Source organism: Musa acuminata, chromosome BXJ2-5 (assembly GCF_036884655.1).
Source record: "Musa acuminata AAA Group cultivar baxijiao chromosome BXJ2-5, Cavendish_Baxijiao_AAA, whole genome shotgun sequence".
Classification (NCBI taxonomy): Eukaryota; Viridiplantae; Streptophyta; class Magnoliopsida; order Zingiberales; family Musaceae; genus Musa; species Musa acuminata.
Window position 1 is genome coordinate 2,629,758 of NC_088342.1, and position 27,821 is coordinate 2,657,578.

General features: G+C 36.6%; 3 protein-coding genes across 12 annotated transcripts in view; all 3 read right to left on the reverse strand.

The window, feature by feature from the left end:
• LOC135581654 (uncharacterized) overlaps positions 1–399 on the reverse strand; it is a 38,880-nt gene extending 38,481 nt beyond the window's left edge. For all 10 annotated transcript variants that reach the window (XM_065107968.1, XM_065107967.1, XM_065107966.1 and 7 more), the window contains exon 1: positions 11–399. In XM_065107968.1, the coding sequence (XP_064964040.1) occupies positions 11–175 (165 nt within the window). In that variant the 5' untranslated portion in view covers positions 176–399. The remainder of the gene's footprint in view (positions 1–10) is intronic.
• Positions 400–7,960: 7,561 nt separating this feature from the next.
• On the reverse strand, positions 7,961–10,460 carry LOC135612126 (patatin-like protein 6). The gene is made up of 2 exons (XM_065107973.1): positions 8,954–10,460; positions 7,961–8,486 (listed from the first exon to the last, which is right to left on the reverse strand). The coding sequence occupies exons 1-2, from the start codon at positions 10,142–10,144 to the stop codon at positions 8,217–8,219; spliced, it is 1,461 nt and encodes a 486-aa protein (XP_064964045.1). The 5' UTR covers positions 10,145–10,460; the 3' UTR covers positions 7,961–8,216.
• Positions 10,461–14,067: 3,607 nt separating this feature from the next.
• Positions 14,068–27,325, reverse strand: LOC135611661 (uncharacterized). The gene is made up of 12 exons (XM_065107301.1): positions 26,273–27,325; positions 25,305–25,479; positions 21,679–22,004; positions 21,363–21,591; positions 20,865–20,944; positions 20,692–20,776; positions 20,028–20,159; positions 19,817–19,930; positions 19,688–19,735; positions 17,720–17,804; positions 16,056–16,109; positions 14,068–14,788 (listed from the first exon to the last, which is right to left on the reverse strand). Exons 1-12 carry the CDS (start codon positions 26,476–26,478, stop codon positions 14,688–14,690), a joined length of 1,635 nt encoding a protein of 544 aa, XP_064963373.1. The 5' UTR covers positions 26,479–27,325; the 3' UTR covers positions 14,068–14,687.
• Positions 27,326–27,821: the final 496 nt, after the last annotated feature.

The window sequence follows — 27,821 nt, forward strand, 5'->3', positions numbered from 1 at the left end:
AGAGGAGTACGTCGAGCTCGAGTAGGATCCACTCCTTCGTGTTGGTGCCGGTGGACCAGTGAGTGCGGAGGTCCGGGTCAAAGACGTTGGCCGCCTTCTGGGCTGGGGATTCGCGGGACGTCGCCTTAATCTTGTACGCCAACGCTTTCGTTCGCGGCTCCAGCTCCATGTCCATCTCCGCGATGACACCTCCAAAGACCTCCGCCTAGACTTCAAAGTTAGGGCACGGTTAGAGAAGTCTGGACCCTCCTCGACCTCGCGTGCTAAGCGATCCGGAGTGGAGCTGGTGGAACTTCTCGAGATGGCCAGAAGAGGAATCGCAGAGTGGAAACAGAGAAAGAGCGGGATTAGCGTCTCGAGAGGTTGAAGAAAGGCATCGATCTCTTGCAGCTTCTTCACCGAGGCTCGAGTCGACCATTTTAATGGCTAGGGAGATGGACACCATTGAACTGACCCACGTGTAATGCACGTGATAAGAAAAGAAAGAAACGTAAGAGAGAGAGAGAGAGAGAGAGAAGGAAATTGAAGTTAAAAGAGGGCAAAAAATTCGAAGCTTCACACAGCGGGACAAATGTGAGTTTGTGAAAGACTAAGTATTTTAATGAAGAAAATTCCTTTTAGATGTCATAATAATATGACACTCCTAATTGGACTTGGTATATTGTTTCGATTACTATGGGTAAGTATTATATTAGTTATATCTCATTGTGCTTTTGATAATTATTGTCTATATAAATTTAATATACTTATGATACTTTCATCCAAAATAGATATATTAAGCATAGGGTTAATTTATACTATTATGTTGCATCGAACGCTTTGATAACTATAACATAATCATGAGTGATGTTTTATCTAATTAGGACATATTGATATCTTGAACAAATATACCATATACAAGAAGATGTTTTATCTAATTAAAACAAATCAAATGCTATGGATACTTCTATATTTCATATATGTATAAGTGTATGGGCATTTTAGATATTTTTGTTTTGGACGAACACATCAAATTTAAATATATGCGTTGTCCAATTTGTGTACATTTTAGATTCTTATATTCTTGACAAACATATAAGTTATAGGGAGATACTTTGTCTAATTATGACGTATTAACCATGTCAACCTCTTTATTTCGTTACGATAGATTGACTGACTTGATCTAGCAGACCGAGCAATAACCATGCTAACCTATTTGCTTGGTTACGATAGATTGACTGACTTGATCTAGTAGATCGAGCAATATGTTTGATCATAATATGTTAGGGATCGAGCAGCTTTTCCTGATCAAAGTAGGTTAAATATTTTTGTTTAAAACTAAGTTAGATATATTTTATCTAAAAAGAGTGGATTATAGATATTTTTTATGAAAGAGTTAGTCAAGTATTTTGACCCGAACAGAGTAGGTCAAATATTTTTTTTCTCAATCAAAATAATTTGGATATTCATTTGCTCTAAGTGGGTTAAATATCTTTTGCCTAAAGGGAGTAGGTTATACAATTTTCTTTTGATAAGAATGGATGGATTATTTATTATCTAAAAAGGATTAAGCATTCTTTCTTTGCTACGAATGAGATAAATATTTTTTGTCCAAAGAAAATAATTGGTTAAGTATTTTTACTATACTTGAGTGGGTTAGACATTATTTAAAGGACGATTTAGAGGCAAGAGAAAGATAAAAGTATCATTTTATAACATTTCATTGTAAAATCATAAAGAAAGACAAACACATAAGAGCAATAAGAGTAGTTTATAAAGTATATCTAAACAAAACCACATATTCTATGATATTAATTTTTTTTTTTTCAAAAGTCTCTAGATTGGGTGACAATCTAGAGGGAAGAAGTTTTGACACTATTTATTGATTTATTAGAGGTCTTCACAAAAATGAACTTACCCCCGCTCTTATTGGTTGGATTCAACTCTTCTCACTTCTTGTTTATTAGAGGTTTTAATCGAGGTTCCGTAAACTACTTCTAGTTTTAGAGATATAAGCTAGAAAGACCCCCTCAACTCTTTTTTTTTCCATGTTTAGCAAATTTTTTCCTCTCTTTTTGACAATTTTATTTTCAAGAAAAAATCCACCTGTTTTATTAACATTAAAAGATGTGCTCACATCGATTAAAACTAATGAGAAATCTTATACATGTTTTATCAACCCTCCGTATATCTAATATTCTTGGTATTAAAAAAGAAAACTAATAAATTCCTTTAGAGATCTTTATCTCTCTTGATCATCTCCGTAAAGCTTATCGAGACAAAATGATTGATAAGATTATTTCTAAAATTTAAGACTATCAAATTAATAAGCCTTTACAAGTCTGTTAGGCTGATAGCCCATATTCAGCCCATGTGAGCTAGGCAGCAACGAGGCAGATCTTGATAGCCACGGGATTCCAAAGAGAAGAAGGAGAACAAGGCAGAAAAGGAAGAGAAAGAAAGGGAAGAAGATAATGACAACGTAGAGAGACTGTTCTCAATCATCTAGTAGTGTTCTCATCTCAGGTTAGATCAAATCTACAGTAGACTCTTGCTGTGATTACTTGGGGAGGTTTTAGATATTATGGGCAGTGACGTGATCCTTGTATCCCAGTTATTCTCTTGTAGTTGTTGCTAGGGTTTTGGGCAAGAGATTGAGATTTGTATATTCATTATTCTCATAGTGGATTATCTCTAGTTTGCCCCGTGGTTTTTACCCTTCACATTGAAGGGGTTTTCCACGTATATCTTGGTGTTCTGTTTGATTGTGTTTCCATTTTATTCCGCTGCGTATTATGGTATTCTAGTATTTATTCATATACAAAGGTTATTCCTCTTTATATCCCCATCAACTGGTATCAGAGCGGGGTTTTGATGATTTAATTTTTGTATTTGAACATGGAGGCAAGTAATATTTCTCGCATGATTAGTTTGAATGGAAATAATTGGATGATATGGAAACTAAGAATGAAAGATCTCTTGTATTGCAAAGATTTGTATAGACCTTTGCAAGGGGATAGTGCAAAACCTACAACTATGACAGATGATGAGTGGAAGAGGTTAGATCGAAAAACAATTGGGTTTATTAGACAATGGCTTGATGATAGTGTCTTTCACCATGTTTCTACTGAAATTTCTGCATATTCTCTTTGGAAAAAATTGGAAAGTCTCTACGAAAGAAAAACAGTTGGCAACAAAGCTTTTTTGATCAGAAAACTTGTGAACCTAAAATATAGAGAGGGTACTTCTATTGCTGAGCATTTGAATGAAATGCAGAGTATTACTAACTAGTTATCCTCTATGAAAATGTCTCTTGATGATGAGTTGCAGGCATTGTTACTTCTAAGTTCATTACCAGAAAGTTAGGAGACACTGGTGGTTTCCCTTAGTAATTATGTGCCAGATGATATTGTCACTATGAGTCAAGTAACAAGCAGTTTGTTGAATGAGGAGTTGAGAAGAAAGAGTTCAGCAACATCTCAGAATGATTCACAAGCACTTATCTCAGAGAACAGAGGAATGTCAAAGTCTAGAAGCAGTTCACGTATGGGTAGGAGCAAGTCAAGATCAAGAAAAGATATTGTTTGCTATAACTGTGGTGAGAAAGGACATTACAAGAACCAATGTAAGCAACCTAAGAAGAACAAGAAAAAGGGAAAAGAAGTGGAGTCTACAGAGTCAAAGGATAATACTACAACTACAGTGCAGGGTGGTGATTATTTGATTTTGTCTCATTCTGATGATATTTTTTCTTGTGTGTGTCAGGATCTTGAGTGAGTGATTGACACAGGTGCTTCTTATCATGCTACACCTCGGAGAGAGTTTTTTGCTACATATAGGTCTAGAAACTTTGGTGTTGTCAAGATGGGCAACTATGGCACAGCAGACATCATTGGCATGGGTGATATCCATTTAAAGACCAACCTTGGCTGCAAGTTGGTACTTAAGGATGTGAGGCATGTGGTTGACTTGAGGCTGAATTTAATTTCAGTTGGAAGACTAGATGATGAAGAGTATGAAAGCAGATTTCACAGAGGGCAATGGAAGCTCAGTAAAGGTTCTCTTGTTATAGCTAGTGGAAAGAAATGTCATACTTTGTACAAGTTGTAGGCTAAAGCTTATGATGAGCAGTTAAATGCTACAGAGAAAGACTTCAGTATGGAGTTGTGGCATAGGCGATTGGGACACATGAGCGAGAAGGGGCTGCAAGCTCTTTCCAAGAGAGAGGTATTACCATATCTCAGAGGTATACATCTGAACCCTTATATTGATTGTTTGGTTGGTAAACAACATAGAGTTTCATTTGCTAGTGCTGCTTTGTCTTAAAAAATGCATGTCTTAGACCGTGTTTATACAGATGTATGTGGTCCTTCGAGGACAAAAACTCTTGGTGGATCTGTTGATGTTCTTGGTATAAGTGGTGCACTTTATTTTGTCACTTTTATAGATGATTTTTCCAGAAAAGTTTGGGCTTATGCTTTGAAGACCAAAGATCAGGTTATTAATGTCTTCAAAGAGTTTCATGCCAGGGTTGAAAGGAAGACAGAAAGAAAATTGAAATGCATAAGATCAGATAATGGTGGTGAGTATACGAGATTGTTTAATAACTATTGCAGGTCACATGGGATCCAACATGAGATGACAGTTCCTGGTACACATCAACATAATGCAATTGCAGAGAGGATGAACCGCACCATCATGGAAAAAATCAGATGTATGCTTTCACAGGCCAAGCTACCCAAAAGGTTTTGGGATGAGGCTTTGAGGACTGCAGTTGATGTGATCAACTTATCACCATGTACAACCCTAGATGGTGATGTTGCAGAGCATGTATGGTCAGGGAAAGATATTTCCTACAGGTATTTGAGAGTGTTTGGTTGTCGTACATTTGCACATGTTCCAGACAATGAGAGGTTCAAGCTGGATGGTAAGTCTAAAGAATGTAAGTCTAAAGTTTGGTTACAGGCTTTGGGATCCAGAAAAGCAGAAGGTGTTCAGGAGTAGAGATGTGGTCTTCTTTGAGGATCAAACCTTTGAGGATTTGAAGAAGAAGGCACCAGCCAAGACTTCTGCAGAAGGATTAGCAGATTGTGATCCAGTTATTCCTCTAGTATATCAGGGTGATGGGGGAGATGTGCAGGAAAATAGTGTAGAGCCTGATGTTGATTTACCTGCAGGACATGTTGAGTAAGAAGAAGTAGGAGAGCAAGTTCCCGCAGAACCTCAGTTGAGAAGATCTTCTAGACAACGTCAACCTTCCAAAAGATACTCTACAGATGAGTATGTGATGCTTACTGATGCAGGTGAACTAGAGAGTTACCAGGAAGCAGTTGAAGAGAAGTAGTTGCAGCTTCAGAAAATTCATACATATGACAATAGAGCAGACATGTTGACGAAGATCTTACAAAAAGAAAGACAGGAGATATGCCAACAATTGGTCGGCATGGCTTCACATTGAGGATTCATGGGACAGCCTCCTTTATGGGCTGAAGGGGGAGGTTGTTGGGCTGATAACTCATATTCAGCCCATGTGGGCTAGGGCAGCCCACAACCCCTCTTAACCTAACCCTAATTAAGATTAGGGGGGTGTGGTGGCTATGTTTTAGAAGCAGAAAAAGGCTATAAAAAGGCAGCAACGATGCAGATCTTGATAGCCACGGGATTCCAAAGAGAAGAAAGAGAACAAGGCAGAAAAGGAAGAGAAAGAAAGGGAAGAAGACAAGGACAACGCAGAGAGACTGTTCTCAATCATCTAGCAGTGTTCTCATCTCAGGTTAGATCAAATCTATAGTAGACTCTTCCTGTGATTACTTGGGGAGGTTTTAGATATTGTGGGCAATGACGTGATCATTGTATCCCAGTTATTATCTTGTGGTTGTTGTTAGGGTTTTGGGCAAGAGATTGAGATTTGTATATTCATTATTCTCAATGTAGATTATCTCTAGTTTGCCCCGTGGTTTTTACCCTTGACATTGAAGGGGTTTTCCACGTATATCTTGGTGTTCTGTTTGATTATGTTTCCATTTTATTTCGTTGCGTATTATGGTCTTCTAGTATTTGTTCATATACAAAGGTTATTCCTCTTTATATCCCCGTCAAAGTCAATAAAAATATTCTTATTAACTAAGTCATCGACTTCATTCCATGATTAACATTTAGTTTAAAGATAAAACTATCTATAAAATCACTAACCCTTTTTAAGACTTTTTCTAGAGAGATTCTGGTCCAAGCAAAAAAGTCCTTAACTTGTAAGTTGAACTATGTGTATTATTATCTCTGTAAAATCTCAAGGGGCCTTACACTTCTAGACCTTACCCTTATTATTATCTCTATTGGTGCTATGTGCATCCTCCCTGTACTCAAAACTCTGATCATACTCTATTGGTCAGGGCCATGATGGTCAAGTATGACACACCACAATCAAGTTTAACTACTAAAAGTCCTTCTACACTTGATAAAATATTTAGTTGTACAATTCAAAATGGTAGGTGCACCCTTAAAACTCATGACAACTACTAATATCTGACATGACCCCTCAATGAGTAATATTTCTCTTTCCTAATGGCCTATCTTCTTCAACATCAACACTATAAATCATGTATCTTATGTTTTCAATCTCATTATCAATAGATACATTTCATCTAGTTTTAATTGATTTTATTCATAAGATTCACATCTCTACTGAGTCGAAGGATGTTAAATGGATTTGGACTCCTCATTTGTTCATAATTATAATCTCAAAAAACTTATGTAATTTTTTACTAGAGAGACGAGGCAATGTGACCTAAATGAGAAATGAGATGATCGAACGAATATATGAAATCTCAATATTTTTCTTCACATCAAAATTTTCCTATGGAAACTACTCTTAAGTCGCGTTCCCATCACTCATTGGCTTAGAATAATAATAACAATACGTCTATGATATTAACTATACATCAATATTTTTTACTAAATAGGCCTCAAATTTTTTTCTTCTTTTATCATCACATAAATAAAAAAAAGAAGAAAACTGATGTTTCGATACCTTTTTCGTATCAATTCATTAACTTTTCTAATGACAAAAAGAGAGTAAAGAACAATAATTTTGGAACACCTTGTTCATGTTAAAGAAATATATTTTTAGTACTTCAAACATTGATATGTCATGCTTAGCAACCTATAAATATTTTAATTTATTTATAGTAATCATGTTGATAATCAAATTCAATCTTCCTATATGAGAAAGAGTCATGCTCTACCTTACCTTATGGACCCATTCAAAATAGATAATTCTTCTCAAAGAAATAATGACTTATTAGCTGACACTAAACTTTTGATCAGTAGGGACATTAATAAGTATATTTGGACATTTGATTATTTGCTTGTTAGATCAACAAACTTTTGATCCCTTTATAGAATTTATGTTAAGGAGAAGAAAGTCATTCAGAAAATAGCACTATAATTCTTATATAAATTCCTCAAGATTAACTATAGAGGTGCCACACTCTCCAAGATTGCAGCCTTAGATATAAATGAGTGACTTAAACCTTACAACCAATGCTTTTATGAGTTCTTAGCAGCAACAACTTTGTGTGATGAATAGCTCCACCATGCCTACTGATCTAAATTTGATGAAACTGTGAATTAGTTGAATCTCACAAAAAATTCACCAACATAACCAAATTAAAACAGCAGATGATCCAAAGTTGTGATTGTTCAGAAGGTTTATAGGCACACACTACAGCTGAGCACCATTCATGAACACACAAGGATTCATAATTCCTTGTCCCACATGAGGAGCTTGGGATGGCCACAAAGAGACCATGATTGCATCTCTGTTCTTTATGTTCTTCATTCAGAGCCCATGCAATCGTAGATCACTCATGTTTAACATGGCTCTCGACACAAAGACCTTTTGAAGAAAGCAACCCATGAATTATTATTATTTTCTTTCTTGTATGTGTCAGTGAAGAGATTCATTCATCTGTGAGCGACAGAGTGAAGAAAGAATCATCCTAAAGGTACAAGGAAGATTGCTATCGATTCAAAATACTTTCTTGAAGTGCAGGCAGTTTCTCTTACATTCAAAATATTTTCTTCGAGTATCAATTCAAAATATTTTTAGCAAGGAGTAGCCACTCTATCAATCGTCAGGTGAACACTGCATAGCAACACAACAATGGCAGAAGAAGAAGAAGAAGAAGATGATGATGATGATGATGATGATTAGTTCTTACTCGCAGCTTAATCCAAGTCTAGGTGGACGTGGAAGCTGCTTGCTTGAATGCGATGCTGGGAGCTACTCTGCAGCTCCGCCGGCGGTGCTCCAGCTCGAGCTCCCCTGCAAACCAATCCAGCCTTTCCATGTTGGTTTGCTCTCCGATCCTCCTGCCACTAAACAGCACCGACTCCACGTTCTGCTGCTTCAGCATCTCTTCAGCTGCCTCCAACAATACCTTCGCATTTGCAGGGCTCGGATCGCAGTCCACGTCCACACCACCTCTCCCCATGCTTGAAGGGTTCGCCTGCCATGTTTACCTCAAAGCATGAACGAAGGAAACCCTCTTTCCAATTTGAGAAGAAGAAGCTAAAGAAAGAAACAAAGAGCGGTGGAAAGGCTGAGGAGGGGACTGAGACGGGGGCGAGCCCTGTTGGTGATGTTGGGAAACATCCACTTAAAGCCGATGCCACAGCAATAACGCAGCAGGCTGTGCTCTGCCCACTCCCACCGCCACCACCCTGACCCTGTTAGAAAAGCAGAAATGGTGGCAGTGCGTCCGCCGACAGCCGCTTGTACTTTTGACAGACGAAAACAAGTCCACCACCACCACTGCCTCCTCGTGTCCCTTCCCCACCCAAGCAAACACACATCGATGTAGAGGAGAGAGAACGCTTGTGTTCTTCCATTAAGAGATCAAGGCAGAACAGGGCATCCCCACAGCCGTTGTATGGCGCACGGGACGTTGGCATCTGGGGTGTCGGAATAGAGTACCTGAATGCGCACGTAGTTGGAGCTCCTGCACTGGCCGAAGGCGAGCGCCACGGCTTGGTCCACCAGGTCGGCGGCGCTGTCGGCAGCGATCCGGGCGACTGGCCGGGCCCACTCCTTGGCGCTCCACCGCCGCAACCGCTCCAGTTCCGGCACGGTGGAGGCACCGCAGCCGAGGGAGAGGACCATGATGTCCTCGACGCCTCGGACGAAGGGGAACTCCTTCTTGTTGTGGAGGACGTGGGTGATGGCCGCTGCCGCCGGGTTGCTCATCGCTAGACCGCCGTCGATGCCGACGCAGGCGGTGGCGCGGTCCACCGACCGTATCTCCGCTGGCTCGAACGGGCCCGGCTCCGCGCACGTCGCCCGGCACGCTTCCCACAGCCGGAAGTCGAAGCTCTCGCTTTCCAATGCGTCTGCGCGCGAAAACACGAGCGGCGCGGAGCTGCGCAGGTCGTAGCATGGGATAAGCACCGGTTTCACCGTGTCGCGCAGCGTCAATCTCTCCCCGAACGCCTGCTTCATGACCTTCTCCATCGCTGCTGTCGCCGCCGCAGCGGTTCTCCCTTCTTCCCCGCCTCGGAAGATGCGGCGGAAGAAGCTACGGGAGGACGAGCAGGCATAAGGCGAATCCTTTGGGAAGAGGATTTTGCCATGGTCGGCTAGCAAACGCCAGGTATCGTCGGCGTGGAAGATCGGGCGGGCGCCGTCGCGGGTAGCGAAGAGCATGGCAGCGAAGACGCCTCCGACGCCGGTACCGGCTGCGACGTCGAAGTAATCGGAAATCCGAGCGTCGGTGTTGCCGGACTGGGACCTGATGGCCTGCTCAAGGTACGCAAGGGCCTTCCCTGACAGGATGCCGCGCATCCCACCGCCGCCGCCACCGTCGATGCAGAGCACGCAGACCTTGCCCCTCTGGCTCTTGACGGGGGAAGGCAAAGGAGGCGCCTTTGGGACCCAGAGCTCGTGGTCGTCGCAGCCAAAGAGGAACTTGTCCTCCATGACGGAGAACATCTCGTAGCTAAGCTTGTCGGTGTGGATGCTCGGCTCCTCCTCTTCCTCCTCCCCTTTGCCTTCCTTGTTCTCGACGCCACCGCCCATCTTCTTCTTCTTCTTCTTCTTCTTCTTCACCAGGCGCATTGTGACCATCATCTCGTCGGCAACGGGCACCCCCTCTCCCCCTTCTCTCCCCATATTCCTTGGGCCTTCTCTATTCTTCTTGCTTCATGCTCGTCATTGTGGTTGGGAACAAGGACAAGTCCTTATATATGACATGAGAGGGGGAGGTGTCGCGCAACTGTTGCGAGCTAAACAGCGGCAAGGGGGTGCGGTGGTAACGACCAAACCGGACTCCACCATTCCAAAAAAAGATGGCAGCAGAAGGCGGCCTGCATGCGTTCCTACTCCCTTTCACTTCACTTGGTCGGTCTTCCTTTTTCTGCAGCTTCAGAATGGATGGATGGAGGCCTTCTCAGCAGCAGTAGGCGGGATTCTCTGCTTTTACCTTCTTCCTCTTCCCTTTTTGACAGAGCACGCGAGGAAAGACGCGAAGAAAGAGAGATGGGAAATGGAGGGAACAGATGCAGGCGGTGGCTTCTCCTACTACTCCTATCCATCACCGGTAAATCTCTCTCTCTCTCTCTCTCTCTCTCTGTTCTCTAAAGTCAAATTTAACTTATATATTATATAAAAAGCTTTGATACGTTCTTAGTTTCTCTCTATCGACTGAGCATTAAAATAGAGGCATAAAGTTGAATTTATAAAATGCCCTGCCCTTCGAAATAATTATTAATGATAAGAATATTAAGACTACTTCAGATTTTTAATAGCTTTAATTTGAATTATTTAATAGCTATGGATGATTTTTTTTTTGGTGTTAAGCCCAATACTATTAATGGGGAGGACAGCAATTGTGTGGGATGATTAAGGGTTCTTCTAACTTAATTCACTGTTTTAAGGACGGAAAGGATGAGTGACCCCTTAATTTATTCAAAATTAAAATTTTCTCTCTCTCATAAAAAGGTTAGGATTATAATCTATGTATTTTTTTCATTGATATTATTATAATTTTATCATTATATTTTAAGACATCATGATGAAAATTTTATCATATTTAAATTCAAACTCAAATGACTATCCAAATAGTCAAACTAAATTGGGTACTTACATAAATCCATCTTGGATTCGATACGTGAATATTCACATACTTGAATCTATCTTAGATTCAGTCAGTGAGAATGATATTTACGGATATAAAAAAATAATGGTAAAAGAATTATACTGATAGATTGTCTCATTTGATCCGAACCCAAATCCAACTAGAGTATCTACTAGAAATCAACTATGGTGAGTCGAATAGACCCACCTCCCAATTCTTCTCTCATGTCTAAGTAATGACAATTGATTATTGTCATAACATCTTTAAAGATGTTTCATGTGCGTATGAGCATGTCATAGATATGACCTAATTCCTACCTGATCTTGATGCCATGTCCTCTCTTTTCACGCAATGAGTTTATGAATTGAAGATGAAGATGAACATGACTAAGATCATAATAAAATATAATGTTACGGTTTAATGAAAGGATTGGTAGGTTGGATGCACATGGAGAACACTGTAATTGTGAATGCAAGTTGAAGCCACATTTCAACGTTGGATCACATGCAATGTATGTTGGCATATGTTCATGACATTTATATTAATTGCCTCCTTTCAATGTCAAACTAAGGTTTTGCTTCAGTAAGTTCTTTTTCCTTTTTTCTTGTATGCAAAGATGTTAATTGATATCTTTAAAAAATATGAATAAAATAACAAGCTTTCAATCATTGATAAGTAATCTAATAATGCTTTTTAGTTGTAATTGAATATATATATAAGATAATCATACTTTTAAATATATCTAAAATACCTTTTATTACTATCACCAATTATTTGAACTCAATATTTCTTAAACAAAAGGTACTGATGAGTCAATTTGAATTTCAACTATATTATACTTGTAAACAATTGACAAAAATTAACCACAATATTCGATCTATAAGTTTTTAATATTTGTAACGATGTTTATGCTATACTTAAATTTAATTGGAGATAAATAATTTTTCATTTTTTTTTTTATATTTCTTAAGGGGAAGTACCTAAAGAAGTATAAGATGTACTAGTAACAAATATAACATCAATCTTATTGTCAAATTTGGACCAATTTAATAAACTTAAGTAAAATTGGATTTAAATGCAAGAGAAATAGTCTCGATCCATGAGGATTTTTATTTACAATCATGCTCGACAATGAATGGGGAAAAAAAAAGAAAAGGAAATCACAATCAATTAAAAATTTTATCTCATCTGAAAAAAGTGGTTATAAAATTATAAAGAAAACATTCTTATCATTTTCATAGCCTAATTAGAGTATTGTTGTTGGTCAAAAAGTAGTTATAAACTACAAAAAAATCATCCTTTTGGATATAATAGATAGTTGACAAGCTAATTGATTTAACATAAAGAGACTCAACTTAGTCTAACCAAAAACTTTTTGCAAAACACTTAAACATAGGGTCATCTTACATTGATATTTTACATTGGACCTAATATTATTGATTAATAAATATGACAATATGTTTAGTTCCAAAATCTTATTAGAGCTATGGCTATCTTAAAGCATATATTAGTCAGGACTACTTTAGTGCAATCAATTTATTTCACTTCATGATAATGATAGCCATTATTTTATTGTAATTGTATAGATTCCCTTCTATCAATTCCAACCAGTTGTCGAATTCATCCAGAAGAACTGACATCAGCATCTACTTTAAACTTTAAGCAAATTAGGGTTTTGTATCATATAGCTAACCAAGTAAAATACCTAATACAAACAAGTGAGAACATTCAAAGAGGAAAACTAAATTATGAGGTCTTTTCAGAGAGCTACCAAACTATTATTGGAGAAAGTTTCCTATTTCACTAAATTGCTTATTGAGATATGGACCATGCACTGAAGTCATCATCACATGCTTGATTGCTCTGTTTTCATTAAAAAGAAGGGGCTTAGAGTAGCACCAGAAGAGGCCTGCATGAGGCAATCTTGGAAGGGTGTAAGAAGTGGAATGATAAAGAACTGAATGTGGTATCTTCCTTCTCTGATCTCTTGCTATAATATCATGTGAGCAATAATTAATTAATCATTGGTAGGTAGGAGGATCATCTAATCCAATGCAATCTGTTGCTTGACTGGTTGTTGCTACTTTTGTAATTGTTAAGTTGGATGAATAGTTTCCATTTAGCTTATGTTCTGTTCATGCCCTGAATCATAAAAGTGTACCATATAATAGGTATAATTCAAATAGATTGCTGTAGCAGAAAAACTTAAGACTTTTGCCAATTACAAGTGAGTGTCCATAAATATACCAGGAAAAAAACTGTACAATGGACAGAGAACAAAAACTTTGCTGAAAGGCAAGAAAACATGCAATAAAAATTTGAGTTCTGAATTGAAAGACTATATGGATTTGCTGCAGTTTATGTTTGTTCGAATGTAATTTGATTTATATCCTAACTATGGTCATGTGCATATTATTGGAGTCAGTTTATCTGAAAGTATCTTTAATATATTATCTAATAAAATTAAAATGTAGTTGATTTATCAAGTTTAAAGTGATTGAGGTCAATCCTAATCCCTTCAATCTCATAATTTTTGGCATGATTTAGTGCTTTTAAATTATTTTTGCATTGTTTCTGGGTTTTTACATGTCTGTCCTTTGCAATTAGTATGTGTGTAAATATATATATCGTTGTTTAACTATGATTGCATACCATACTATGACTTGATTGTCATTGTAAAATCATATTTACGGGAATATCAGGGCATGATTTATTGCACACAAGTAGTTAAGAACATACAAAAATATATATAAATCATGTCCTGATATTCCCATAAATATGATTTTACAATGACAATCAAGTCATAGTATTGCATGCAATCATAGTTAAACAACAATATATATGACGGTACATTTCACATAGACCTACATTTTGGATGCTCAGGTTTCATCTATGTTCAACAGGAAAATTTGCAAAGGATGATAGATCTGTGGATGAAAGCAAGAATATTAAAGAATGCATTAGCATCTCCAAGATTAAAATTACCTAGGAGTTTCAGATTCCCAGAATTTTATTCTTCAGACTGCAAACAGACATGACTTGCAGCATCCATGCAGCAACCTCCATCAATCCACAAGTGATACTGTCAAAAACAAGAAAAAAAAGACCATCCACTTTGTCAGAACAATGATTGATGAACAGTTTCCGCATACCATAACTAGTTTTGTACAATTTTTTTCTGACTCAAATACAGACTATCAATCTCTGATGAGATATCTCGATGGTTAAGAAGCAATATCTGCAGTTGAAGGGTTATAAGTTTGAATCCTGTGAGCTTCGAGTGACATGATATATGAAATAACAAAAGCAATTCTTTACAAGAAAAAGGAGATCACGAAGAGCCTGGACCAGTCATGAACAATCTCTCCGAAGCAGTAGAATTCACTCTCTCACTTGTTCCTGCTTCAGCCTAAAAACTTGCTGCATGCAGCAATTTCTGATTAAGCAGCAGTTGCACCTGAGAGAATTATGATGCTTGGAAGCACTTGATTGCTAGATTTCGATCACAATGCATTTGGAGATCAATGTGACTTGTGTAAAAGATGAGCTTCCATGATTGCTGATATTAATCAATGACATTTACGGAGAAGATGATCCCTGACTTTTTGAGTGTTCCAGTTGGCTGGGTAAAGCATTTTCAAAGCTCCCTCTAATGGATTCATCAAGCTGGTCTTCTGCCTCTGAGGATGAAACATGTACGTTAAGTTGAGAGGTCCCAGATAAGTGGATAAAGCTCCTTTTTTGAATTAATAAGCAATACATAGTCAGAAAATCTCTTTAAGGTGACTAATATTTGCTAACAAATTAAAGAAGTTTTGGTTAAAAAATATTAAGCCCTATATTTGCACTATTCAGTATGATTTGATGATACATTCTGTAAATGGATCAAAATTATTACTTCAAGAATTCTGATAGCGGAATTGTTTAATGTAGCAATTGTGCATGGCAATCAATATATATTTTTCAATGTAAAACTTATCTCTGTGATATTTGCCTATGGCTTATATGTAGTAGTTGTGCATGGCAATCAACATATATTTTTCAACATAACACTTTTCTCTGTAATATTTTCTAATGGTTTATATGCCTGAAACACTGGTAGAAATTAGAGTTGAATTTAGACTTTGAGCATTCACCACCAGCTGTTTGTTCCCGTTTATACATGTCATGGAAATCATAAGCCACAGATTCATCATATAAGAAAGAGATGAAGCCCTCCAAATAGAGAGGAGGAAAATAAAGGCTTCCTTATATTTACTATAAAGATATTTGACCTTCTTCAACTATGGATTAGTAGCACCGTCACTAATATCAGAACCTCAGATTTTCCAGTTTCTAAAACCTAACTCTACTGCAGTTTGTCCAAATGGATCATAACAAATGACAGGTTTCTCTAGCTTGGAATCGTTTCATTTATAAGATGAGAAGCCTTATGCACATTCATGTAGTCCAAAATATCCTTTATGGCACATACTTTAATAGAAACAACAATTCCAGGTTTTCTTCTCTAAATGCCAGGAAACATGTTAAAAAGCAATATGGTATCCATCATCTTTTTTGTTCTCTCAGGTGAAGTTACTTTGTTACAGCAAAAACCTGACCCATGATATCAAAATGTGGAAGGTGAAATCCAAAAGTTTCAAACATGGGCCATTCTCTTTATGTCTAATATTTCTCTCATCATCTTGTACTTCAAAAAGAGCTTTAGATATGTAGTTTTGTATATCTAAATGTTTCCTAAAAGGTATATAACCATGAAAGTATAAATTATCATGTATGATGCTGCAGATGGTGGTGAGGAAGTTCTAACTTCTAACTATAAAGGCACTTGTATAATCGTCAACTTTTCCTGGAATACAGATAACATCTCTTGAAAAAGCCAAATAAGAAGTGACTTTCTTTGTCTAAACAAACAACTGGAAGGAAGCAAAGGGAAAAGAGGATTACCAAAAAGTGATTTGATACTTGGCCTCTTCAATTTGTCCTTCTTCTTCAATTCAGCTGATAAGGAAATGAGATGACTGGTCAGAAACTTTCGTAATGTATTTATATGTATAAACACAAATATGTTGCTTATTAACTTTAAAAGGAATTTTGCTAACAAAATATATTCCAGGAAGGAACTATCTCGTAGAGCTAAATACAAGACAACAGGAACTCACTGATCTATGCTAGAAGAAAAACATATGGCAGCCCAACAGAGTATCTTAGTAAAATGATGATTTGGGTCTATGAGTAGTACAACATGTCAGGATAACAACTTATCCTAGTAGGTGATGGTTTAGGACTGTACATTATTCAAAGTTTCAGTATTCAATAATTCGAAACTGAGTGTAGTTAGGAATTCCAGAGGTGATGCCGAAAAGCACCATATAACCAATAAACAAGAGAATCATCTTTACCCATCCATCTTTATTGCAACTCTGGTTTTAGCAGCATCTACCATAAATATTTATGGCTAAAGGCCATCATAAATGGACCTCCATATGAAAAAAAAAAGATCCTCAAACAATAAATGGCTATATCAGACAACCACTAATGATTTTTATCATTAAGAACTACAATTCCATGATGAGAAGACAAAGAAGTACTATGTCTTAGCTAAAAATGACCACACAGATTATTTGCAACTATAATTAATTTCAATAATCCTGATACACCAAACTGCAGAAATACCATACTGTTCTAATTATTGGAAATCTCCCTCTCTTTTAGCCTAAAGTGGAACTTTACACTTTTTTAAGATCCTGACAATCATCTTATTCACTTCCTGCATAGTAAAATGCCATTATTAAATTGGTAAAAAGAAGTTAATAACTATTTTGCTAACCACATGTTTGGAGAAGAGTGGCCCTCACCTGAATGGTGGATGGATCAGATGTACTTGTTTGGCATGAGACAATGAAAATGCAAATGATTCATCATTTTTCCCAACACATGAATCAGTAAAGACATTGTCAAGCTTCCTCAAAGAAAGAAAAAAAACATAATATAAGAGAGATAAGCCACAAGGTATAAGGGCTCAAATAATTTTGATCAAAATTCTGCATTTCACATAGCATCATAGTTCAGGTCTGTAACAACTTGGAGTCAGTTCAAGGTATAATTACCTTTTTTTATCATTCTAAAATCCGTCATTAAAATCCATCAAATGACAGACTCAGTCCACCCCTAAACCATCACCCACATTTGACCAGTTTATGTGATAGGATTCTATTACGTTACATTGTTCCCCCTATTTAAAAGGCATGCTGAAGCCAAATAGCCCTTGTCTCCGAAAAAGATCTGCTGTATCTCATCAAGAATGGCACCATGCTTGGTTGAGCAAGCATGATGTCCAGTTAAAGGAATAGTAATATAAACTTCTACATATCAATTATATTCCTCCCTGCTTTTGTGAGGATTTCCAACTGCACATATACTTTGTCCCTTGTGTTTCAAAATGATAGTTAAAAAACATTTATAGTGCATGATTCAGATCACTAGAAAATTGTAAGGAGAATTGAACAGAGAAAAGCATCTACCCAGGGGGTTAAGATAGGTGATAATAGGCACCAAAGGAAATGGTTACTTTGTACCAAAAAGTAAGGAAAAGATGATGAATGTTATACCTATTCCAGGCACTACATGATCATTAACTATTTCAAAGTTCTTATATGTGTAGCCCATGAAATTCAAATCCTTGGATGAAAGCATCTGCAAGGGTAAACAAGAAGGCCATCAAGGAATTGCTTGAAAATTGTCAAAGCAAATATTACAAAGAAAAAAATTGCACTCAGAACAATATCATAATCAGTGAACTCTTCCAAGTGTACACTCCACTGCTACAGGGAGCAGGTTCTGCATGTATCAATCAAGCACATCATTATGTAAATTCTTCACGTTCATCACTCTCATGTCCTACCTACAAGATTAGAGTGGCTTTACCCAAATGTACAACTAATATATCAGATCAGATTTGAAATATCTGATACACTTTACAGAGCTAAAATAAAGGAAGTCTAGATTGTATATCACCATATGATTTGGAGTAATGCCTCAGTCAATTGATTTCTTCTTAACCATGGCAGTTAACATCTATAACAATGAGTTTTGCCATGAAAAGCATATCGCCCAAGAAGAATTTTTCTGTTTCTCCATATAGGATTGAAATTGTTGAAAGCACCATGTAACAACTGAAGAAATGCTTTCATATTTTAGTTGGACTATACCTAAAACTGTGTATATAACAAGGTCATGACTTATCCTATATAATTGCTCTCCAAGCCTTCAACAAGCTTGTCATTGCTAAAGTTTCCTAGCCTACATATCTAGAACCCTGTTACACTACATACCTCAGAATCAGCATTTGATCAAACATTATCAACTCTGGGATCCATAAGAATAATAGAAGAATGATAAACTCCATCAAGAAACACTATGATCAGCTAGTATTGGTCATGATCACTAAGCTGATACGAAATAACTTTGGCTGATATTTGACCTGGCTCACCTCTTGCTGAGAAACTGAAGTTTCATGTATGATTCAGGCCAATCAAAATGAGATAAAAGGTTTCTAGACCTACTCCCACACATTATATTCTTAAATGCACCAAAAAAACAATATTAATCTTTTCTTACTAACTTGTCTAATGGTGATAATGTGTTAACTAGCAAGAAGCTAGAAAGCATTTTATTGCCATTAGTCAAGGGTTTCAACCAGTGTCCTTGGAGGCCCTAGGCAGGATCCAGTGGACGGCAGGATCTGATTTGCCATGAAAAAATTAAAACTTCTATAAGAGGCCCTAGGCTTCATGCATCGAGTGTCAATGAGAGACTAACAGAGTCATAATTTTTAGTAAAAGAAAAATGGGAACAAAATATCATGTTACTATAGCGCACCTTTCTTTTCCACCAGTACAAAACCAAAACTCAACAACGATCCTATCAGCAGAGACCAGGTAATAGGTTTGACCAGTATGTAATAAGCAATAAATTTGTTGCCGTGTTTCTTGCCATCAACATGTCAGAAGAGTATACCAACAAGGTAAGTATTATCACAAGAGTGATATGCTGATCACAACAGTTCAAGAATGATCCTGATAAAATGTGGTCACACATGTGCTTGTACTGATACCCAATGGCAACAATACAAGCATACAAAGATGCCAATCCTGGTATGCAAGATTCTATTCCATAAGTCTCAAAAAGTAGGAAATGCAATGATATTAATACCAATATTCATCAGAACTTTATCTGCTTAATTATATACAAGGATTAACAACTTTCATGTACAGAAATACACATGAAAATGAATGTCAAACTCTAGTGGGGGATAAATATATAATATATAAATACAAGCATACATGTAAGAAAAGATATCTACAATATGGAGATGCCCAAAATTGTTTTGAAGGCAAAACATGCATGCATATGTAGAATTTAATGAGTATGCATCCGAATGCGGGTATTACAAGCATAAAGAGAGAAAAAGTTAATGATGCAACAAAGATTCAAGATTATTGAGAATCTAAATAGTCATGTAAAAAAAATCAGTATTTCAAACTAAAAGATTCAAGGAGTCATGGGTGGTTGGGTACCTTTCTCCAAGGGCCTGATTTAGATGAACTCTGAACTTGATCACCAGACTGCAAGACATTGACAGGGAAAGGTGTGCATAGTATATTTATAAAATAAACAATTAAAATAATTTTGACAATCAATCATACCTCTTCAAACTTCTCAAAGTTTTGAGTATCCAACTCATCCTTCACTTCAGGTATAAATGCAGCCTCCATTCGATAAAGATTATCCCATTCAATGCCGTTAAACCAAGGGTGAGCCTGATGTAGTAGAAGTACCATGACTATATGTTTTCTTGCTACAGATTCATCTAAACTTGTTTAGAACTTGGAAAAAAAAAAGAAGCATAGAGACAACCTTTATTTCATCAGCACCCTTCGTACCAAGCCGTTGTTCAACATTGCACAATAGCTTACTAATAAGATCTTTTGCTTCAGCAGATAGCTTTGCCTCATCAGGAAACTTCAGGTGTGTTCGCCAGTTAACTATCTGATTAATTAATCAAAATGGGAAAAAATTAATATGAAAAGAACATGTGATAACAATGACATATTAGTAACAATTTCCTAGATGCAAAGAAGCTTTACAAATTGTTTTCCAGAAAAAGACAGCAACTCGGAAAGCAATATAGACTTTGAACATTAAAAGCTGTGGATAAAATAGAAACTAGTGACCAAGACTAGCTCAATTTAGCTAATGGCACTTGTGGAAGTTCTAAATAGAACTTGCCTAGGTAAGAGAACATCCATAAATGATAAAGACAAATAATTAGGAACCAACAATAATCAAATACATAGCTACAAAAGATAATTCTTCCATGCCATAATTAATTTAGGATTATGTGAACCATCAACTCTTAAATAAATTCTGAAATCTACTACAACAATCAGGTTACCTTTATATATTTTGAGAAAACAAAAAAGTAACATGTACACATTTGACTTTAAAACAGTAATTTTCCATAACCAGCATGAAGACTGAAATTTGTATTGTGACAGAGGTCCAGGAAATAAGCATCTACCTTCCTGCATGTTGCCATAGGTTCATCAGAATAAAATGGAGGATAACCTATAAGCATTTCAAACATGATGGCTCCCAGTGACCACCTGCGAAAAGATGACATTTAGAGAACATAGAACTCAACGATCTGATGTATTATGGACTGGTACAAAATGCTAAAAACCTAATTCATACCAATCACATTCCATTCCATAACCTTTCTTCAGTAGGACTTCTGGAGCAATATAATCAGGTGTACCAACAGTAGAGTATGCCTGAGCATATCCGGCAGCATCATAAGAAAAGTCAGGTCCTAGATGACCACAAACTTGTACAAATGTACTTATCAGAATTTAATCAGTAAATTTGTATATGAAAGTAAAATTGATACGATATTTTTTTGTCAGTGGCATCTCATCCTCAATGGCCCAATAGATAGCTTGGTGCTAGCAGTATTGTATTACTACTGCAATAGCAACAACTTTGCTCCTACATAGAGCAATATGCTAGATTTTTAGTACGTAACACCGTACTGATACTGTAGCAGAAACTGTACTACTGCAGTAGCAGCTTTACTCCTGTGTAGAGCTATTTCTAGCCTAGTACTAGTAACCTTAGGTCACGAATATATATCATAATATAAACTCATGAAAAATTGTCCTGATAGAAAAATACACAACATAAGTAGCTCACCAATGTCCGCCTGTTTCTTTGCCAGTGCTCTAATTGTTCTTGCTGTGTCCGCTTTGGTAAAGATGACCGTTCATCAAAGTGGGAAGACCCACTGCAGCTCCTTCCATTAGTAATATCTTTTTCTTGTAAATTTGGAAAATTACTGCAGTGCAATGGCTTACATAATCCAAAATCTGAAAGCTTTAGGTGACCAAATTTGTCGAGTAATAGATTATCAGGCTTTATATCCCTGATAAACAAAAGAAAATGTTACAACTTTTAGATTTATGAGAAAAGACGACAATTCTAAGTCTTATTGCAAGCATATTCAACAAACCTGTGAATATAATTGTGTATATGGATGGATTCAATAGCCAAAACTGATTCACCAATATAGAATCTAGCCTCGTCCTCATTCAGAATATCCTTCCGCATAAGCAACGTCATCACATCCCCACCAGGTAGGTATTCCATGATAAGATACAGGTAGTCATCGTCTTGGAAGGAACAATATAGCTTCACTATACAATTGCTATCAACCTCGGCTAGAAGATTCCTTTCAGCTTTAACATGCTCAACCTGTCCTCGACGTAGCATCTCTGATTTCTTTAGCTTCTTCATTGCATAGACGTTACCAGTTCCTTTCTCCCTACAGACTCTGACCTGCAGGATGATTCTTACATGAAAATACATGTACACAATTACAATGGATATGATATGATATTAGACAAAGAATATAAGCATTTAGTGCTTGCTGTTATCTTGATGATTCTTATGCCTTTCAATTTGTGATGAGTAATTTTTTTTATGCCTGAAACCAACACAATTACAATGAACATCATATGATATTAGACAAAGAGAATAAGTATTTAGTGATTGCTGCTATCTTAATAGTTATTATGCCTTTCAATTTGTGATGAGTAAATTTTTTTAATGCCTGCACGGATATATATATATATATATATATATATATATATATATATATATATATATATATATATATATATACACGTATAAATGTATATATGTATATATGTATAACGTGGGCTATGGGCCAATTATTGGGCAAACATAGCCCAGGTTGAACCAAATGACCCATGAAGAGCTAATACTTATCTTTAATTCTCTCTGTCTCTTTCTTTCTCGCCATTTCTATTACATTTTCACACTCATACCATTAAAAATTGCAGATGTCCAAGGTTGCATGTCATCCAACATAATGGTCTACATCTCTTTCCTTTTTTATCATGATGGGAGTTGACAACCAATCATAGGTTGCTTGACACTACTGCAATGATTGTGAAATGAGATGAGTAAGAAACAGAAACAAAAACATAGTTTGCCAGACCAGCCAGCCAATGTGGTCTTAGCCTAGCCTGACTAACCTGCTGATACTAATTTGCAGTAGCCAGGATCAAAACCATAAACCCACTGTCCAATCCCTTTCAGTTGAGTCAAATGTGAACCTGATAATCCATTAGAATGAATGAAAGATTACTGAACCAACAAAAATAAAATTGGGTTAATTCAATTTAACTTAAGTTGGTTGAGCCATCCAACTAACATCTTAGTTTAAATCCACTTTGTCCAAAAGACCTATGAATTAAATCAAACTTGGTCTGAACTCTAAACCAGGACACTAAAACAAAGTATTTAGCTGCAACATCAATGTCATAAGGACTTGTACTAAAACTAGAATAAACAGCCATTTATTACTCATTGTTAATTCATTTTCTATAATTACTGCACCATTGTATTCATTATGGTAGATTACATCAAGGAATCCAATTTCTTTCGGTATGGTATGTACCAAATCATACTTACCGGTCTGAGCATGAATCGACACACAGATTGTCCAATTTTGGGCTTACCACCTGTCCCTTTTTTAAAATCCTAAGTAAGAAAATTAAAAACCTTAATACATAATCCCAGCTTGTGCACTCTCTCTCATGTTATTTGCTGTGTTCGCATCCACTACTGCATCCCTCAACCCCAGGTCCTTGATAAACGGATGAGGTATTGATCCAGTTTGGCTTCCTTTCAAGAACAAACAATATGAAAGTCCCTTCTTTTTCTCCTAATCGGTAGTGTCTAGCTAGCCTCCAGCTAGGAATTCCTTGTGTTTATTTCTTTAGGGTGTTGGCCAACATCTACAATTTTTGCAACTTCATTGGTCTTTTGGCAGTGAGAAATGCACTTGTTCAATCTATCTGTACCATTAGGCCAAAACATCATAATTCATAGCTAGGGCTAATGATTGCTCTTAATGGAAAGAAAAAAGAATGGGAGGATTTGAGAAAATCTTCCTCCTCATCCTCCTCCACAGCTGCTTCCTCCTTTTCTTCTCTGTTGCCTCCCCTCCTCTCCATTGCCACCACCATCGTGTCTCCATTACCTCGGAGTATATGATGTTAGAAACTAGAGTACACACAGAATAGGATATTGATTTACATATATTACAACTATTGATAATTTTGGAAGCATAATTGAGCAATTTTGCACCTATGAACATGAGATAATGGATTAAAAAACCAGGCATACTGGTCGGTACATGCTGGTATTTTCTAGTCTATTGTGAACTAGTACATTGAGTCACTTACTAATACTTTTTGCCTGACATCAATTCATACTAGGTAGGCTGTTGTTATCTTATAAGTGTGTGGCCTAGTTTTAACTATTGGAACCGAGGGTAACAGATGGTAAGCATACAACTTGATTCGTGGATCCAACAGTCCCTCTCCCACCTTTTTAAAGCAATATTCAGCGCCTTCTTTCCTCATTTTTCAAAAAATACTCTCAAATCTTCCTCCCCAAGGTTGATCTTTATCAAACCCAAGGTCAATCTTAAGCAATTTAGGGCTCATTTTAAAAAAGTCTTATTTTTCTCCCAAAAAATGTAAATCTGAACCTTAAATTCATATTCCTCACTTATCTTTTGTTGATGAAGGTTGTATTCTTATGTTTTGTCCTCCTTAAGATCACAATTTAATTGAAATATATTTCGATAAAAGTTTACAGCATTTTCATGGCATATAAAAGTTTGTCTCTATTACACAATTACTTAATATAGTTAATATGTGTTGTTTTGTGGATTCTATAATGTTGTGAGTTCATGCATATTAACATTAATCCAGTGTGAATTCTTTTTATGTCTAGCTTTAAAGATCTAAGTCTAACCAAGTATTTACCATAAACTCATTATTGAAGATAAACATGAAATATCAATCTTTATAAAACATATATATTATTAGTTCACCAAATAATTGTGGTCCATAGGTTGGATACTCAAAACCACTAATAAAGAATACTAGATTTACTGGCACAACTACAACTATAAAAAAAAGGAGTAAAACAAGATGCATTCTCAAGATACCAACTGTGAGGAGAAAACCTCTCCTCGTGTTTCAACAAAACATTTCAAAAGTGAAAAGCACTCATATTCATCCAGAAATCACACACATCATAAAACTCTAACACTTAAAGTATAGCTGCACAAGACCATGGTCATATATGAATGATCGTGAAAGCACAAAGATGGCATCCACATAATATTCAGAAAATTCATTACCTATAAAAATAAATTAAATGTGAAGAACTAGGCAAAAAACATGAAAAAAAATCTAATAATGTAAAACTGTCCCACAAGTGATGCAAGCCTCACAAATCCATCAGTGCAGCAAGAAAAAATCTACTTCGACTATGCTTCGACAGAATAGGTGCTTGCATCAGGAGTTGCAAACAATACACTACAGGCCTATTTGCCAAATAAAAAAGCAATGAATTGAAGAGCTTCCACCATACAAAAAATATACTTGTATGAAATATTACAGCTAAACTGCAATGAGACATTCTCAAATAGTCAGAAATCAAGAGACATGTACATATTTTGAAAGTAGTTATTTTTCAAAGCATGAGTATTTGAGTGCAGCGGTAAAAGCATGTAAAATTTGTAGAAAAGTATACCTCCCCAAAAGCACCTTTTCCTATCATTGTAAGTAATTCAAAATCATCAACCCCCATTCTATGCCTTTGAAGGCGCATGTATTCTGTCTCCTTCTGCTCCAAATACTTTAAAATATTGTGCTGATCTTCTTCAGAAACATCAGCATCTGCTAGTTTCCTCTCCAAATTATAACGTCTGTAATAAAAATATGAGTAATTGTTACCACATATTTCAGAAAGAAAATCTTTGTCAGCATGTAATAAACGGGTACATACATGTGAAACAAAATATGACGAAAAGAAAATGAACAAAATAGAGAAACTTTAAACCATTAGAAATAACTAGTTGATAATACCTCTAAAAATAAAAACAAAAATATCTAAATACGGCACACATGGACAATATAAAGAACCTGGAACATCTAAAGCCAATTAAATTGCAATAGTTTTTATACTGCCAATTAATATAAAAAGTTCAGAAGGAAACTTCCACGAGTGGTGGGTTTGTGAAAGAGAGGAACTTAATTAAGCAAAGACATCATTGCCAATAGGCACAAACATGGCAATTTTATTTTGGCTTTAGTAAAGGATTGTCGTGTTACTTATGACATCATGTACGGTTCGACTCAAAATTGACTGTTGTATTACTTTCAACATCTTATAAAAATAAGTGCCAGCAGGGATCAATTTTGTTCTATAAGAGCCCTAATGCTTCCTAATATAAGCACACCACGGCTACAATTTTATGACTCTATAGTTTATAAGTCAATGTTTTACATATCAACTATTGACCACCACCTCTGATGCCAAGATGGTCAAGAATTTTTTTTTCTCCTGACTAGTTTTTTTCTCAAAAAACAATCAACAAATTCTAAATATTCAAAGAAGAAAAGAAAAAGAGATACATGTTGTCTAGCTCCATTTTATTAATACAATAAAAAAAGTGAGCAAAAAACAAAGGAGAAAATATTGTTTTTCTACAGCCATACCGTTCCTTGCGTTCCTGCAAATTTTTCATCTGTTCCTTGTAATGATTTTCTATGTATTGCTTGGCAGCAGCCACCCTTTGCCTCGTAGCATCCGATGGTGATTCTTCAGTATCATCCAGTCCATCTAATAATCCCATTTCACTCTTTTTAGTCACACCCTTCTCTCTTGGCTGAAACTTCTGAAACCAACTTCTGGCCGAATCCATCAGTGCCGGCAAGATAACCAACTCAGAATATCTCTGGTGCCACAAAACCAAGATCACTATTCACCTCTATAAAGGTCCCTTTCAACCCTACATCTAAGAGCAATGACCAGAGCTATACTTTTACATATGTCATCATTATTGGACAAAACTCAATACTTACAAATTGTCTAATTGCAATGCGATTCTCCTTCTATTCTTAGACAAGATGCTAGATAAGTAAACCTTACGGAATAGAGCACTGGCAGACCAAAGAATCCTTTCAAGTCCTCACGCTGATATCATTCTGCAATCAAAAGGGACCTTAAGCTGTCAAACAATCCAATCTCAGCATCTTCTAACAACAATGACAACATCAGAAGAAACAGTAGTCTAGTTTTGATATAATATACTACTCCACTACTCCTCAACGAACCAATATCTCGAAGCTACAAATGAAACCAAAAACACCAGCACTACAAAGAAGCCCTGATCCAACAAATCCAGAAACAACACCTGATCCAACAAGAGCCTCGTCCGCAACCACTCCAATTCACTGGACATAATACACAGACATTCCTCGGAGCACCGGAACTTCAATCCAAAAAAATTCGAAGAAGAGGATCAGAACACCCTACATTCCGCGTGGAGAGAAGGAAACGATGAGGGAGGAAGAGGGAGGAGACAGGGATTGGAGCTGATGGGTTGAAGGGAATGGAATTCCTCTAAGATCAGTGGTGGGGAACTGGGATTACGGCCGGAGAGATCGGCCGATGAAATGGGCATGGTTTAATGGGAACCCCAGAATTAATTAGGAAGGGTGAGGGCGGAGGAGCGGAGACCGCGGCTTCTGATACATTCGAAGTCAAGTAACGGCCACTCCCTCCTACCTCCACGGTGACCGTACCCCCACTGCCCTTTTCTTTATATAGAAATGTAACTGGTAAAATGACACGTGTGTCCTTAGTTAATTGCTATTAGTTGACCATCCTTTGACTCATAGAATATATATTTTAGAAATACTAATTGATAAAATCCATAAAACATATATATTAAAGTTATTTTTCATATTAAAATTTTTTAACTGAGCATTATCAAGTATTCTTAGCAGTAATTCTTAACCACAAGCGGATTTTACGATATATATATATATATATATATATATATATATATATATATATATATATATATATATATATATATATATATATATATATATAATTTTGATAATTAATCCTTATCGATAAGCATTGACATAGAAGAAAAATGGTTGAATTACTTTCCACTTGACAATGACGTGAGGGTGGTTACGATCTGTCAACTTCTGTGGACAATAATCCATGGGATGTATCTATCGACCTCAGTAG